Source organism: Battus philenor, unplaced genomic scaffold (assembly GCF_028537555.1).
Source record: "Battus philenor isolate CCGP_79_NKW_IND1 unplaced genomic scaffold, ilBatPhil1.0.hap1 SCAF_14, whole genome shotgun sequence".
Taxonomy (NCBI): Eukaryota; Metazoa; Arthropoda; class Insecta; order Lepidoptera; family Papilionidae; genus Battus; species Battus philenor.
Window position 1 is genome coordinate 1,597,288 of NW_027181676.1, and position 13,248 is coordinate 1,610,535.

A 13,248-nucleotide genomic window follows, 5' to 3' on the forward strand; every position below is an offset into this window, starting at 1 on the left:
TATCTGTGTCCAGCTGTGAACATCCTGCGGCTGAGATGTATGTATATATATATATTGAGAACACAATATATATGGTAGTATACATGTATATGGTAGTTAATAAAAGAACCTTTGTTTTATTGACGAATTAATTTGTATACTGATTATATTTCTTCCTAGGACGTCGACAGCAGAACATTAGCCTTTCCTATAGATATCCAATAGGACTGACATGAAGCGGTCAATATTCGGTGCGAATGACCTTAACAAGATCGTCTGTACTCAATTATAAATTACGTAACTCAATTAACGTAACATAAATTTTAATATAATAGCGAAGTTATTAATGAATGAATAAATTAAAAAGCAATTGATAAAATACCGTTATATACTTAATTAAAAATGGTTTAATTTTAAAGTCAATTAGTGGCTTCGCCCATATTTTTTTAAATTGATATTTCATTCAATCCCAATCACGTTTAATCGTCTTCATCATTTCAGCCCATAGCTGGAAAAAGGCCTGCTTCATATTTTTCCAATAGCACCGGTTGGAAGCGGCATGCTTCCATCGGTCGGACCCTTTTGTGGGATGGACAAATATTTACATCGCATACATATATAAAGGGTGATCGGTTATTGGTAAAAAGGTGTCAAGGGTTGCTTGTACAGCTCATATGCTGTCTATTAGTGTAAGATACACCCGTACCAAAAATCAATGGTATCAGCTAACATATATAACGTAAAGAAAGATAAGCGCTTTTAATTTTACAAAGTTATCTGATATTTCGGATTTAAATAGATTATTGTTTAGTAGCAGTCTTTGTAGACTGAACTGCCGGAAAATAACAGCATTTTGAATTTTAATTGAAAAGTAAATTAAATATGGTGTACAGGGTGAATGAAAATAGGGGTCAAAATTTCATAGCTTTTGCTGATAAATGAGCTATAAATTGACCTATTAATAACTAGTATAAACGAATTTTAAAGCATTTACTTAAATTTTAGTAAATGATACATTATTAAAAGTAGTATATGAATATTGTTTTTATTTGAGTTTTATAACCGAAAATATTTATGAAGTTTTTGTTTAAGTTCATTTACGTCATGATTTACTTGTTAAAATTATAATTTTTTTGCTAGCTTATCTAAATAGCTTACTAATTGCATATAATTTATGTGCTATTAGCGTGCTATTTTTTTGTTTGGAGAATTAAAAAAAGTTTAGTATGGTAGTTCGGACGGTAGAAATTCTTTGAAAATGCTTTCCCAAAAATCGACCGCTGCTTTGTCAGGTTTAGTTCCCATAGTTAGTTTCTCGTCGATTTCTAAATAAGGTTCCTCCTCTCTGTTGTATGGAGTCCATTTGATTCCCAAAGTTTCGTCGGGCGTTGGGTCTCTAAAAATAAAGTTTGTATAAATAAACATTATTTTCTTACAAAATTTGTAAATGGAATATAATTACGACACTATTTATTTATAAACAGTATGCGTCAAGTGAATATAGCCTTAAGAGCCTTATTTTATAGTAAGCAAAATCATAGTTAAATTTAAATAGGTTGCAATCACGTCCTGATTGATTAGCTTTCAAAAAATTCAATCTAGTCTTTACGGGATAACTTTGACAAATGTCCTTTACATAGCTGTAGCATTCCTTTCTTTCGAAGGATTATTTCTGTTTGATAAACTTTCTACATGCAATAAGGCTGATAATTCTAAGACATTATAAGGGAATTTATTTTAAAAGCATATACAGGATGCGTACAAAAGAGTTATTGATCTTATTGAGCTCAGAGAAAGGCGTTAAATGACTTGATATTGTGATATAAAAGTAAAGTGGATATGTTTTTAAAATGTTAATTCTTCATTTATTTTTCCAAAACAATTTCATCCGTTTCAAAATAGTCCCCGTCCAATTAAACATACTTTTGTCAATGCCTATTTAAATTCTCGGACAGTCGGAATAGCCGTTTTCAGATATAGCCTTCAAGACCTTCGATTTTTATTTCCTCAGTGGTATCAAAACGGCGTCCCCACATTGACCTTTTAAGTTTGCTGAATAGTCAAAAGTAGCACGAAGCTAAATCAGGCGAATGACGAATACGGTGGTCGTGGAACGATATGAGTAGAGTTTTTGATGTTTTTACTTGTTTGAATCACCAAACATCCTTAAAAATGGTTTGAGTTGAGTCAAATGATGTTTTAATTTTGGACTAACAGACGTTTGGCAAATGTTATAGAGGACTACCTACCAATCCAGGAATAAATCTACTTTCCTTCCCAATGTTCAGGAGTATTAAATGACAATTTCACCTTAATTTTTGATCACTAAGTGTGTTCAACCTAATCTAGCGTACACTTCTATAATATTTATTATCATTGACATATATGTAAAGAACAATATAAACAAATAATTTGAACTTACCCATACTTGACGAAGTTTGTCCAGAGTTTCGTCATGTTTTCAATTATCCTGAAACTTTTAGATTCCCTATCGAGCTTCAGATTCATTTTCTTCATTGGAAATAAATAATTTAGTTCGTCAGCATGGCAAACTGGTATCCTGTCCCCGACAAAGTCTTCCAATTTTACGATTTTATACATAAAATTTCTTTCTGTCTTACCCGTGAATTTGTAGAAATATACTTTGTTTTTCTTCGACGCACACCTTACAAGTTGGAACATGGGGAATGTGAACATGTTTAGAGAATAGAAATCTATCAACTTGTGCAAGTTCTCCATTGTTACCCTTTCGTTGTTAAAATAGAATTGTTTCATTCTCCTTCCAACTTCGAATTTTTCTTTGAGCGTGCAATTTTGTGCAATTGACTTTGGAACGAGGAACTCGCGATATTCGTTCGCATATGTACAGAGTTCTTCTAGCGGTATACCTGACCTCATGCTTATAAGGCCTTCATGCTCCGTATACCCCATTAAAAGGTCAATTCCTTCATGAATACCGTCACGTAATTTCTCAGTTGCATTACCATAAATATATCTCTCATTGTTATCAAATTTCTTTTCGTCTACAACTCCGAACATTATATCGAACATTTTTGTAGCCTTCTCGTCGAAACTTATTTGTAATTGAATGCTATTAAGTGATTCCATTGGTTGAGATTTAAAAAACTCGTAGAGCTCTTGAACGTCTTCTGAATAGCATCCTAATTTCCTGGCCAGAGCGAAAGCACGTTCCCTTGGCTCAGATATGTTGCCCCAGGGAGATGTCAGTGATCCACTTTTGACGACGGCACGTTGAAAGAGGCCTTTTGTCATTGGGGATATTAAATGATAGTTTACGCAAAATCCACCAGCGCTGTTACCTAAAATTGTTATATTTTTGGGATTCCCGCCAAAATTTGCAATGTTTTCGTTGACCCATTTGAGTGCGAGCACTTGATCTTTCATACCAGCATTACCAGGAACTTCTTCAGTATCTAGACACAAGAATCCTAAAACCTCTAATCTGTAATTGATAGTTACGAGAATCACTCCGTGTCTCACTAAGAATTCAGGACCGTACATATCATCATCACCGCTTCCGCTCAAGAGTCCACCGCCGTGGATGTAGAACATGACGGGTAGTGGATTGACTGGATTGATTTCGGGCGTGTAAATATTCAGATACAGACAGTCTTCAGATCCAATTGGTGGAGAAGTCGGAATATGTACATCCACCTGATAAGACTTCGGACCGAATTTCTTTGCTTCACGGACTCCATTCCAAGGTTTCTTCGGTTGTGGTGCCTGGAATACAATATGTAATTTACTTTTTCTGCAAGACCTTCTGCCAAAGATGGCCATGATTACCGGTCTTGCCCTGCATTCAGCTACTTCCCGCGGGAAGTAGGTCGCGATCTTGACTACGTCGTCGGTCTACCTAGTAAGGGGCTTACCCAAGCCGCGTCTACTGGCTAATGGTCGCCGCTAGGGAATCAATTAAACCTTCTATTTTTAATCTTTTATAATTAATTAAACAAGTTTCTCTATTTTTATGTATTTTATTTCTAAATCCCAAGGCCATATACAAAAATACAAATAACCCGATCCGTTACTGCAAATCAGTGCGCTAGTATGGACGTTTTGGAATGCAGGACATTTACCCGAGAAGGTACAAGGTCGTCTAACTTATACCTTTTTAGTAAGACCACGGACATGTGAAGGTTTCAACTGGTATTATTGGAAATTTACAGGAGTTTTTTTTTAGAGAATTTTTGCTCGCAGGGTGGCAGACAATGCAATTGATAAGAATAAAACCGAGTAGAAACAGAAACTAGAAATGAAATAAAAAGCATGTAAACGTTTTTACAAAATAAATAGAGATGTATGACAAATTATGTATAGAATTGTTATGTATTAATAATGATAAAAATAAAATGTAAGAACAGAATAAATAAATAAATAAAATAAATGTACCTAGCCACCTTAAAGTAAGAAGATGATGGAAGAAAGGCGAGGAAAGAAAGAAGGTATAAAAGAGCAAAAGGAAAGATATTGTGAAGGACGAAAGTAAAGAATGGAAGATATTGTGACGCGTGAAAGAGAGTGATTGATAAAGAAAATACTGAAATAATTATTGAATAATAAAGTTCCTGATCCCAATAAGTTAGGGGTACGAGAGGCCCCCAATAGCGAGGGCCATAAAAAAATCTATAGGAGAGGCTTTGGTATACCAGCGGTCGTCAGATGACTCGTCAATGTTTATTGACAGTACTAAATTGTTGAGTGATATATTTTTAAAAATATATATTAATATTTACCTTGAATCTTAGATCTCCAATCGGCGGTTCGGCGTAAGGTATCCCTTTAAAACTATAGTATTGTCCTCCTAGTTCATTTTTATTTAATTCACCTTCTAATAAACCTTCTTTGACTTTGACTTGAACCATTTTAATACGTATCTACTAAAAAAAATTATAAATATAACTTAAAGAATAATATTTTAATATATTAATTGAAAGAATTTCAAGAGAGCCAGTATTGTTTTCACGAAGGCTTTCGTCAGTCAACTAACTATCGGTTCAAGTGTAATTAACTTATATATATATTTTTAATATCCAAGTGATCATTAGTTTGAAGCACACGAAAGATGTTACTATCTTTCATTACATAAAATCATATTTTTATATTTGAGTGTGCGGGTCTATTGTTTGAATGAAGATTAAAATTAATTTGCTTTGATAAAATGTACTTTTATTATTGCGTACGAGTTCTATTTGTGTTATTTTTATTAAGATAGATAGATTCTTACGTAGATAGATCCTTTAAGTGTTAAATTATAGTTTTTATAACTTGTTTATTGAAATATTACAAAGACATAAGCATCCACGCCTCTGTATTTACAATTACATTTGATATTTCCTTATTTTTTGTTTACTTACGTCTCTGCATGTCACAGTGCTTACTTAAATCTTAAACTATATTAAAATGAATTGGAGCAAACTAATTATAATTAAATTATTGTTGTCCTATTTATTTGTTCACAACGACCTAACAATGTCTACTTTCTCAACCGTCCAAGATTTTTTTATGGCATGCTTAGAACTCCTTCCATAATTTGAAAGAGACTATATACACACATACAATTTGTTTGAATGTTGATGTTTGGATTTGGAAATTACAAATTTTATTTCCTGCTTGATCTAGATATATACTTGAATTAAGATGAGATGTAAGAAAAGGACCAATATTTAGCCACTTCCGCACATGCAGTGGTAGTCGTGCAATAAAATGGACCGCCCGTCAGCCCGCTGATAAATGCGTATGCGGCAAACAATGCGAATCACACAACCGCCACCGCCAAATTACTCAACACGTGTTTCACCCCTCCACGGGGCATCTTTAGGAGTTGTGGTTACACCGATTAGTGCCAAACCAAAGAGTCTACTAAGATGAGATGTCTTAATTTTATTTTTTTGGGCCTACTCATTTTACTTCCTTTGGCACAATAGAAAGAATAAAAGTTACGGTTATTTTTTTTTTATTTTTTTTTTCTGTTATTTTCGTTAGTCGCTGAAAGCGTACAGCGTACGACCAGTCAAAAGAAAAAAAAAGAAAAGAACAGTAGTAGAAGAAACACAGCTTATAATAAAATTATAGTAAAGATAATACTTGAAGGTGGTCTAATTGGTCATCTTTAAAAAAAATATATCATTAAATTTTAAAGCAAATTCAGCTACAACTAAAACAATCATTGTTTAGAATTTTATATTTCATATACCTGACACGACTCACCTATCTCTGTTATTTTTATATATAACATAACCTTGAAAAACACTGTATAAACATTAATTAAATTTCTAGATTTACAGACAATACATAATTTATTGTTACTTCAGTAGAAATAAATTGAATTTACTCCTCTAATAATAAAATATTCAAATAAGAGGTTATGTTATAAATTTGCCGCCATTTTATTTGTTTAGAATTGACATTTGGATGGTATATATTATTCGAATTTTAAAAATGGATGAATGTTTTATTAATTTATGTTTATTTTTTAATATATATTTAGGTCCAAATTTTTATTGAATTTTGTATGACAATGACTTGTAATGGAAAATTGTGTTCCATATTCAAGATGTGAGTATTCGAAATTTGAAAAGAGGAGTAAATGTATGAGTTAACATTCTATATAACGGGTTTCCGTTATCTTATATTACAGCGTACATTCGATTTATGAAATTATAGAAAATACGTATCTCGGATATTGTATACGGCGGCGTTTACGGAAACGGGTCAGCACGGCCGGGGATTGAAACGCCTTAGGGACCTCCATTTGACCTCTGTTTATTTACTAATCCATGTTACGAGGTAGTCAAATGCAGTACACATTCTCTAATATTTCGTACATTTCTCATTTACTTTTGTACGACGAAACTGAAGTTCGTGGACAAATATCTTTATTTTTGTATCGGTCTTGAAATTTAAAGTCTAGCTTTAGCTAGCTACAAATATATATGTATGTTTTGTAGGCATCATTGTATTTTTTGTCCAATAAAAATGTTTCAAAAACCAAAACAAATCAATAAAAAGATTTCCAAATTTAACGGCAGTTTTAAAACAATGATATGCATTTAATACTTCAAAAGTTTTTTTTTTAATTACAAATTACAGCGTATGGTACTATTACCATGAAAGGCCAAAAGATAATGTGGTCTCTCTTTCTTGGCCTGATCAGCTAGTTTATTTTGCTTAAGAAGCATGGAGAGGTCTATGCTTGGAATTATTCTACGAGATCGAAATAGAAAAGAGGAGAATTTTAGAAAGCAGAAGAGATATTGAAGAACCGACATATTTCAGCATTGGATTAGCAAGTTGAAGTAGCAATGGGCAAACCACATCGATTGCGCATTCGATGGCCGCTGGAGCTTTAAGGTTCTATAGCAGAGGTCAAGGACCAGCAAGCGCAGCGTATAACCTTCGCTTATAAGGTGGACCTTGTTAAGGTCGTTCAAAGATATTTGTCTGCTGGGATTGGATTTCTCGAGGATTTGGCCTTACTTGAATAAGGCTAATTCCGTTACAAAATGAGCACAGTGCCACTTGGTTACGGAAACCAGATAGCACAGATAAGATAAGGTGGTTCGAAGACTCCTACGTCCACTATTGGGACCTCTCAAACTCTCCTATTTGATTGGGACAGGATATTTTCATTTTTAAATAATTCTTTTCACATTTCGTTACTATTCTTTTATATGTCATATGGTCAACCTTTCCTCTTCTTTCATTCTATAATTCTCTAGCATTCCTCTACACACTAATTTCTTTTCATGCATCGCGTCTCTTCCTTCACCTCGCTCCTAAGCGAGTAAACATTACGAACACACACATCTCTGACAACGTCCTAGCGTTGTTAGTTGAATATAAGATTATTTTTTTAAACTGTGTAATACATATATAAAACTTAAATATGTAAATATCTATATATATAAAATAGTTTTAATTATTACCAAATGATATATTTTGCCTATTATAGGCGAACACAGCAATGACAATTACTATGTTAATTTATATCTAAACGTTAAGAAATGAATAAAACACAAAGACACTATTTTTCTGATCTTTAAGTATTTTTATTGCAAATTTTGTAATCCTTGCTTTAGTCCATAGACGACCACTCCAGAGCATAGGCTTTTCTTAAAGATATCTATGGGGCATGTACCATAATCATCACCCTTTGCAGTCAGGTTGGTGATCGCAGTGTGTTATTATAGTACACATAGGAAGCTTCAGCCCGTCCTCTCGGAGCTTGTTTACAACCAGTGGCATATCTTATATAATTAATGCACAAAGTGTCATAAAAGATTGTTTTCCGGGAATCGAACACGCGACTTACGCATGCAAGGTTCAGTCCTCTATCGCTGGGCTACCACTGCTACAATATACATATATGATTGATAAGTATATTATAAATTCGATAGGGGTTATTCCATTTGGAATATAAGAATAATTTAAAATTATACTAATACATTTTCTACTTGGGTAAGTTACATTGAGTGAACTTGAAGTGAAGCTGAATAAAACGTCGGCCTTCGTTTATTAAAAAAGTTACATAGGGTCAAGTTACGGGGTCGGGAAATGTAATTAAGAATTCTTTATATTTAAAAAAAAAAACTCAGGTTTAAGTGCAAACGCGGTCTTGAGTCCGCAATTAAAGTTAAGATGTTGTGTACCTCGTTAAACTTGATGGTTGTTTAATGGAATATTATTACTGATTGCATTTTAATAGTGTTAACATTACTAAATAGTCTCGTCTCATCGGATTGGGGAATCCCACGTTGGAGTGCTCTATTTTTGTGTCGAATGAAAGAGAATGCTATACAATACTTCTTACTTAAATTGAATATCTAAAGAAGTAAAAACAAAACCGTTAGAACCTATTCGCAGAGACTTCAAGTTGATTCTCGTCTGACATAATTCGATTTATATAAACGAATTTTGATAGGGACACAGCCTTCGAGCGATTTACGTAATACAATTCGACCTTTGTTGACTTGATTCCAACAAAACGTACTGTGAAACATTTAGTTCTTGAACAATGAAAACCGTCGCTCCCTTAAGGGTATATCATCCCTATTTATTTAATATTTACACAACTGTAAATATTAAATAAATAGGGATGATATAATTATATCAATAGAATTTATTATTTATCGCTAAATCAGGACAACGTCTAATTAAATATACAGGATGATTAGTTATAGGTAGAAGATTTAGAGGGGTAAATTAATAACTCGTTTGTCAAGACAAAGCTTTGAAGGTTTCTATTTTTAATCCCTTGTATAAAGTGATTACTTTGAAATAATTAATAATTTATTTTTTATAAATATTAGAATGCGACAGACTTTTGGCGGACCAGTTTTGGTAAAGAATAATAAATAACAAATCTATAAACAGAGTAATGTAAAACAAATTTATGAACGTAACTCCTGTAAAGAGTAATGTAAAAGAAATCTATAAACATAGCTCTCCTAAAGAGTAGAGTAAAACAAATTTATAAACATAGCTCTGGTATCAAAAGTGCAAAAAAGGCGAACAAAATACTAACAGATTTTAAAAATTTAACTCATTAATATCAAGGTAATTTCTTATATTGTCATTATTATTATAGAATATAGCAACGTACATAGTTTCAGTTCGTTAACTCAATGCATATTCATTTCATATTTATTATCTGTTGCACTATCTTGAATTCAAAATAATTTATTTGTTAATTTTTTTTTTAATAACCATTTGTGGATGTAACGTGAATTATTCGTTTATATTCGTCTTTTCAGTCCATAGACGCCCACTGGAAGGCATAGGGTTCTCACAAAGATATCTATGGTGGATATACCATAATCGCTGTGCTTGGTAGGCTGTGTTGGCGATCGTAACGTGGTATTATGGTACACAGAGGACACTGCTAACCAGTGGCGTAGCTATGGTATTTGGGGCCTGGGGCAGATTGGGGCTTGGTGCCCCCCCCCCCCCCCTAAAGAGTCAAGATAATTTCAAAATTCAGAACAAAGTGTAGTTATTATATCTTTTTTTGGTTCAAAATAATAATAAATATATATAAAATAACATTAGATCTTAATAAAAATTTATTGGGAAAATTTATAAACGAACATTCCTCACTTTTTGGCCTGCAAAGTCATTAATCACATTTCAAAATCAATAGTGTCGTCTAGTTCATGTTCTATTGACATTATTGCAAGATTATTTAATCTATTTATCATTAAATAATCTTGCAATAATGTAATAATTTATTATTTTGTCATTTAGGGCCCTTTAAAAAAATACTATGTGTTTTGTGAATGAAAAGGCTTAAACACTGTGTATATTATAATTCGTAACCGTTTCTTTTTTCAGTGTTCATATTATTTAACAACTTTTTTAGCATAAAAAATTCGATATTCTTTTTATGTTATTTACTTTAATTTATGGTTTTCATTTTTCTTTTAACATTTCATTATTCATCACTCAAAAAAAAATTCAAAAAAATTATTTTCAACTTTGGTGCCCCCCCTACTTGTGGTGCCTGGTGCGGCCGCCCCGCTCGCCACCCCTTAGCTACGCCACTGCTGCTGACCATCTTATAATGAATTGTTTTTGAGTTGTGATAATCTTATATAATTAATGCACAAAGTTTCAATTACTTAAGATTGTGTCCCAGGATTCAAATCAAAACTTACGATCGCAAGTGTCAATCGTCTACCTCTGAGTTGCCGGTGCTTGTATTGATCGTGTTATAATTTATTAATAAATTATTTTTAAGATCTAATGTAACAAAGGTATATAGGGATTTTATTCGCAAAACGTTAAAGCTATTAGACCATAAAACCATGACATTTATGTAATTATCTAATATTATACAATAGACGATAAGATAAAAAATAGTAGAGTAAAACCCACAGATAAGTAAATAGTTGAAATATTCGTGATTAAAATATCATTATCATTTTAGTTATACGATGTTCAATCCTCGACATAGACCTGTTACTATGATTTTCAGAAAGATCGGTTGGAAGCGGCCTGCATATAGCGTCTTCCAACAACCGCAACAAGATCGTGCGTCAACCTTGTGGACTTTGTAACTCTAGAACCTTACAGCCCTATCAACAACCTGTTCTGGCGTGCCAACTGGTACTTCAATGTGTCAATTAGCTGGGTTATTTTCTCGTGTCTAAGAATTTCCTGATTATTTCTTCAATATTGAAAAATGTGAAAATCAAAAATTAAAAGGTTTTGACAGTTGAATGATACTATTGATCAAAAAGTAAGGAGAAGTTTTCATTTAAAACTCCTTGGCATTATGAAGGTTGGTTTTCAGGATGGTAGAACTGTTTAAATTTGGAATATCACTTGGCTCAATTCAAATAATTTTTAAGAATGTTTTTTGTCTCTAACGCGTCAAGTCTACATTGGTCGATGTCATACTGCATTGGTTCTTTGCGACCACCGTTTTCGACTAATTTGACTGCGTGCGACTTCTATTCAGCACTCTGTGTTTGGCACTAATCGGTGTGGCATAGCTCCTGAGGATTCCCCGTGGAGAGGTGAAACACGTGTTGAGTGATTTGGCGGTGGCCGTTGTCTGATTCGCATTGTTAGCCGCATACGCATTTATCAGCGGGCTGGCGGGCGGTGCACTTTATTGCACGACTACTACTGCATGTGCGGAAGTGGCTAAATATTGGTCCTTTTCTTACTTAGGATGGACTTCCGCGAGGTAACGCCTGATTCCATTAAATATTCTATTCAGCAAACAAAAGGCCAATCGGGAGATGTCATTTTGTCACGACTGAGGAGATAAAAACCGATTCGAAGAAGGTCTTGAAGGAAGAAAAAGACTATTGAGACTGTTTCTAGGACTGGAATAAGCGTTAGCGAAGTGCGTTTTATCGGACGGGGATTACTTTAGCGATGAAATTGATTTGGGCGAATAAAGAAAGAATTTAAATTTTACGAACGATTTTATATTTGTTTTTGAGCATAGTGTTATGTGGGACTGTGATCTATATCTATCGAAAAATCTTAAGTAATTTTTTTTAAATGGCCCCAGCTACGAATGAGATGGGGCATTCCTCATATACAGGTTTGCATTTACTCTTCACGGCCGCGTCCTTGGCCAACTGGTCCGCCCTCTCATTACCCTTCGCCCTTGCGTGCGCTTTCACCCAAAAGATACATCCTTCCTTTTCTCGCGCGCTTTCTTGACATTTTCTTTTACTCTTAACGCTAGGGGATGGAGGGTGTCAGGTGTTGCGACAGTCTGAAGGCCGGATCGCTAGTCGCTTAGTACGGCGCATTTTTGCGCTGACCCGCTAGCCGCGTACCCCCTTCCCTCCGCTAAAGCCAGCAGCTCAGCCTGGTACACGGTACAGAAGCCGCCCAACTTGAGTTTTTTGTGCGGCGACTTCTGTGTGGCACCCTGCATGACACAGAACGCCGCACCCACCTTGTCCTCTATGCGGCTGCCGTCGGTATAAATTACCTGATCGGCAGCCGCGGTGGCAAGCGGAGAAGCCTCCTCATCTGCCTCCAGGCAGGAGAACTCCACACTGATTTGCTCAGACGGGTGTGGTAGCTTTAAGAATCTTAAGTAATGAAAGGAGATGTCAATGAGACGGAGTCATTATTACACCGGAGTGAATGTCTGTATGTATTTTATATCATTATGCAAACATGAGTGGGGTTACCTTTTAAAAAATTTACCAGCGAAGAAATAGCGTTCGCTGAAACTTCAGCCCGTCTCATCTACATTCGCATTCGCGTTCCAACGCTGCCTTTTAAGAAGGCCACTTGAAATGTTTATTTGCGGTCGGCAAACGAAAATTAGAGCAAGCGCCGGGTTTCGCTTGTTTGTTTAATTCGGTGTGAACAGACCAGTGTGACCATGTTCGATACATAATTTTTTGAGACAAATTCATATATGTATATAAATATCTACATATATTTCATGTAATTTTAAAATGATTAAAGTTCATAACAATTAAAATGTTTTTTCTTATCTAGAGCATGGGTTTACAAAAGAGTATTCATTTCCACTAATAAGGTATTTTTAATGATATTTCAATTTTATGTCAGGCCCTATCTTTCACTAGTTAATCTCCAAAATCTAGAAGTAAATTATAAATGCAGTTTCGAGAGACGGTCACATTAAGTAACTGTATCAAAAATCTCGAAGGTAGATTTCTTTCTGCAAACTTTTAAGGTAGTTTAGTGGTTTTGTAATACCTTACCTTGTGGTGATATCAACCGCAAGATGAGATACTGCAAACCTAT

General features: G+C 34.2%; 1 protein-coding gene across 1 annotated transcript; it reads right to left on the reverse strand.

Annotated features, from left to right (window-relative positions):
- Positions 1 to 1,048: 1,048 nt before the first annotated feature.
- LOC137918569 (esterase B1-like) lies at positions 1,049 to 4,883 on the reverse strand. Its single transcript, XM_068761408.1, has 3 exons — positions 4,737 to 4,883; positions 2,402 to 3,723; positions 1,049 to 1,375 (listed from the first exon to the last, which is right to left on the reverse strand). Exons 1-3 carry the CDS (start codon positions 4,863 to 4,865, stop codon positions 1,201 to 1,203), a joined length of 1,626 nt encoding a protein of 541 aa, XP_068617509.1. The 5' UTR covers positions 4,866 to 4,883; the 3' UTR covers positions 1,049 to 1,200.
- Positions 4,884 to 13,248: the final 8,365 nt, after the last annotated feature.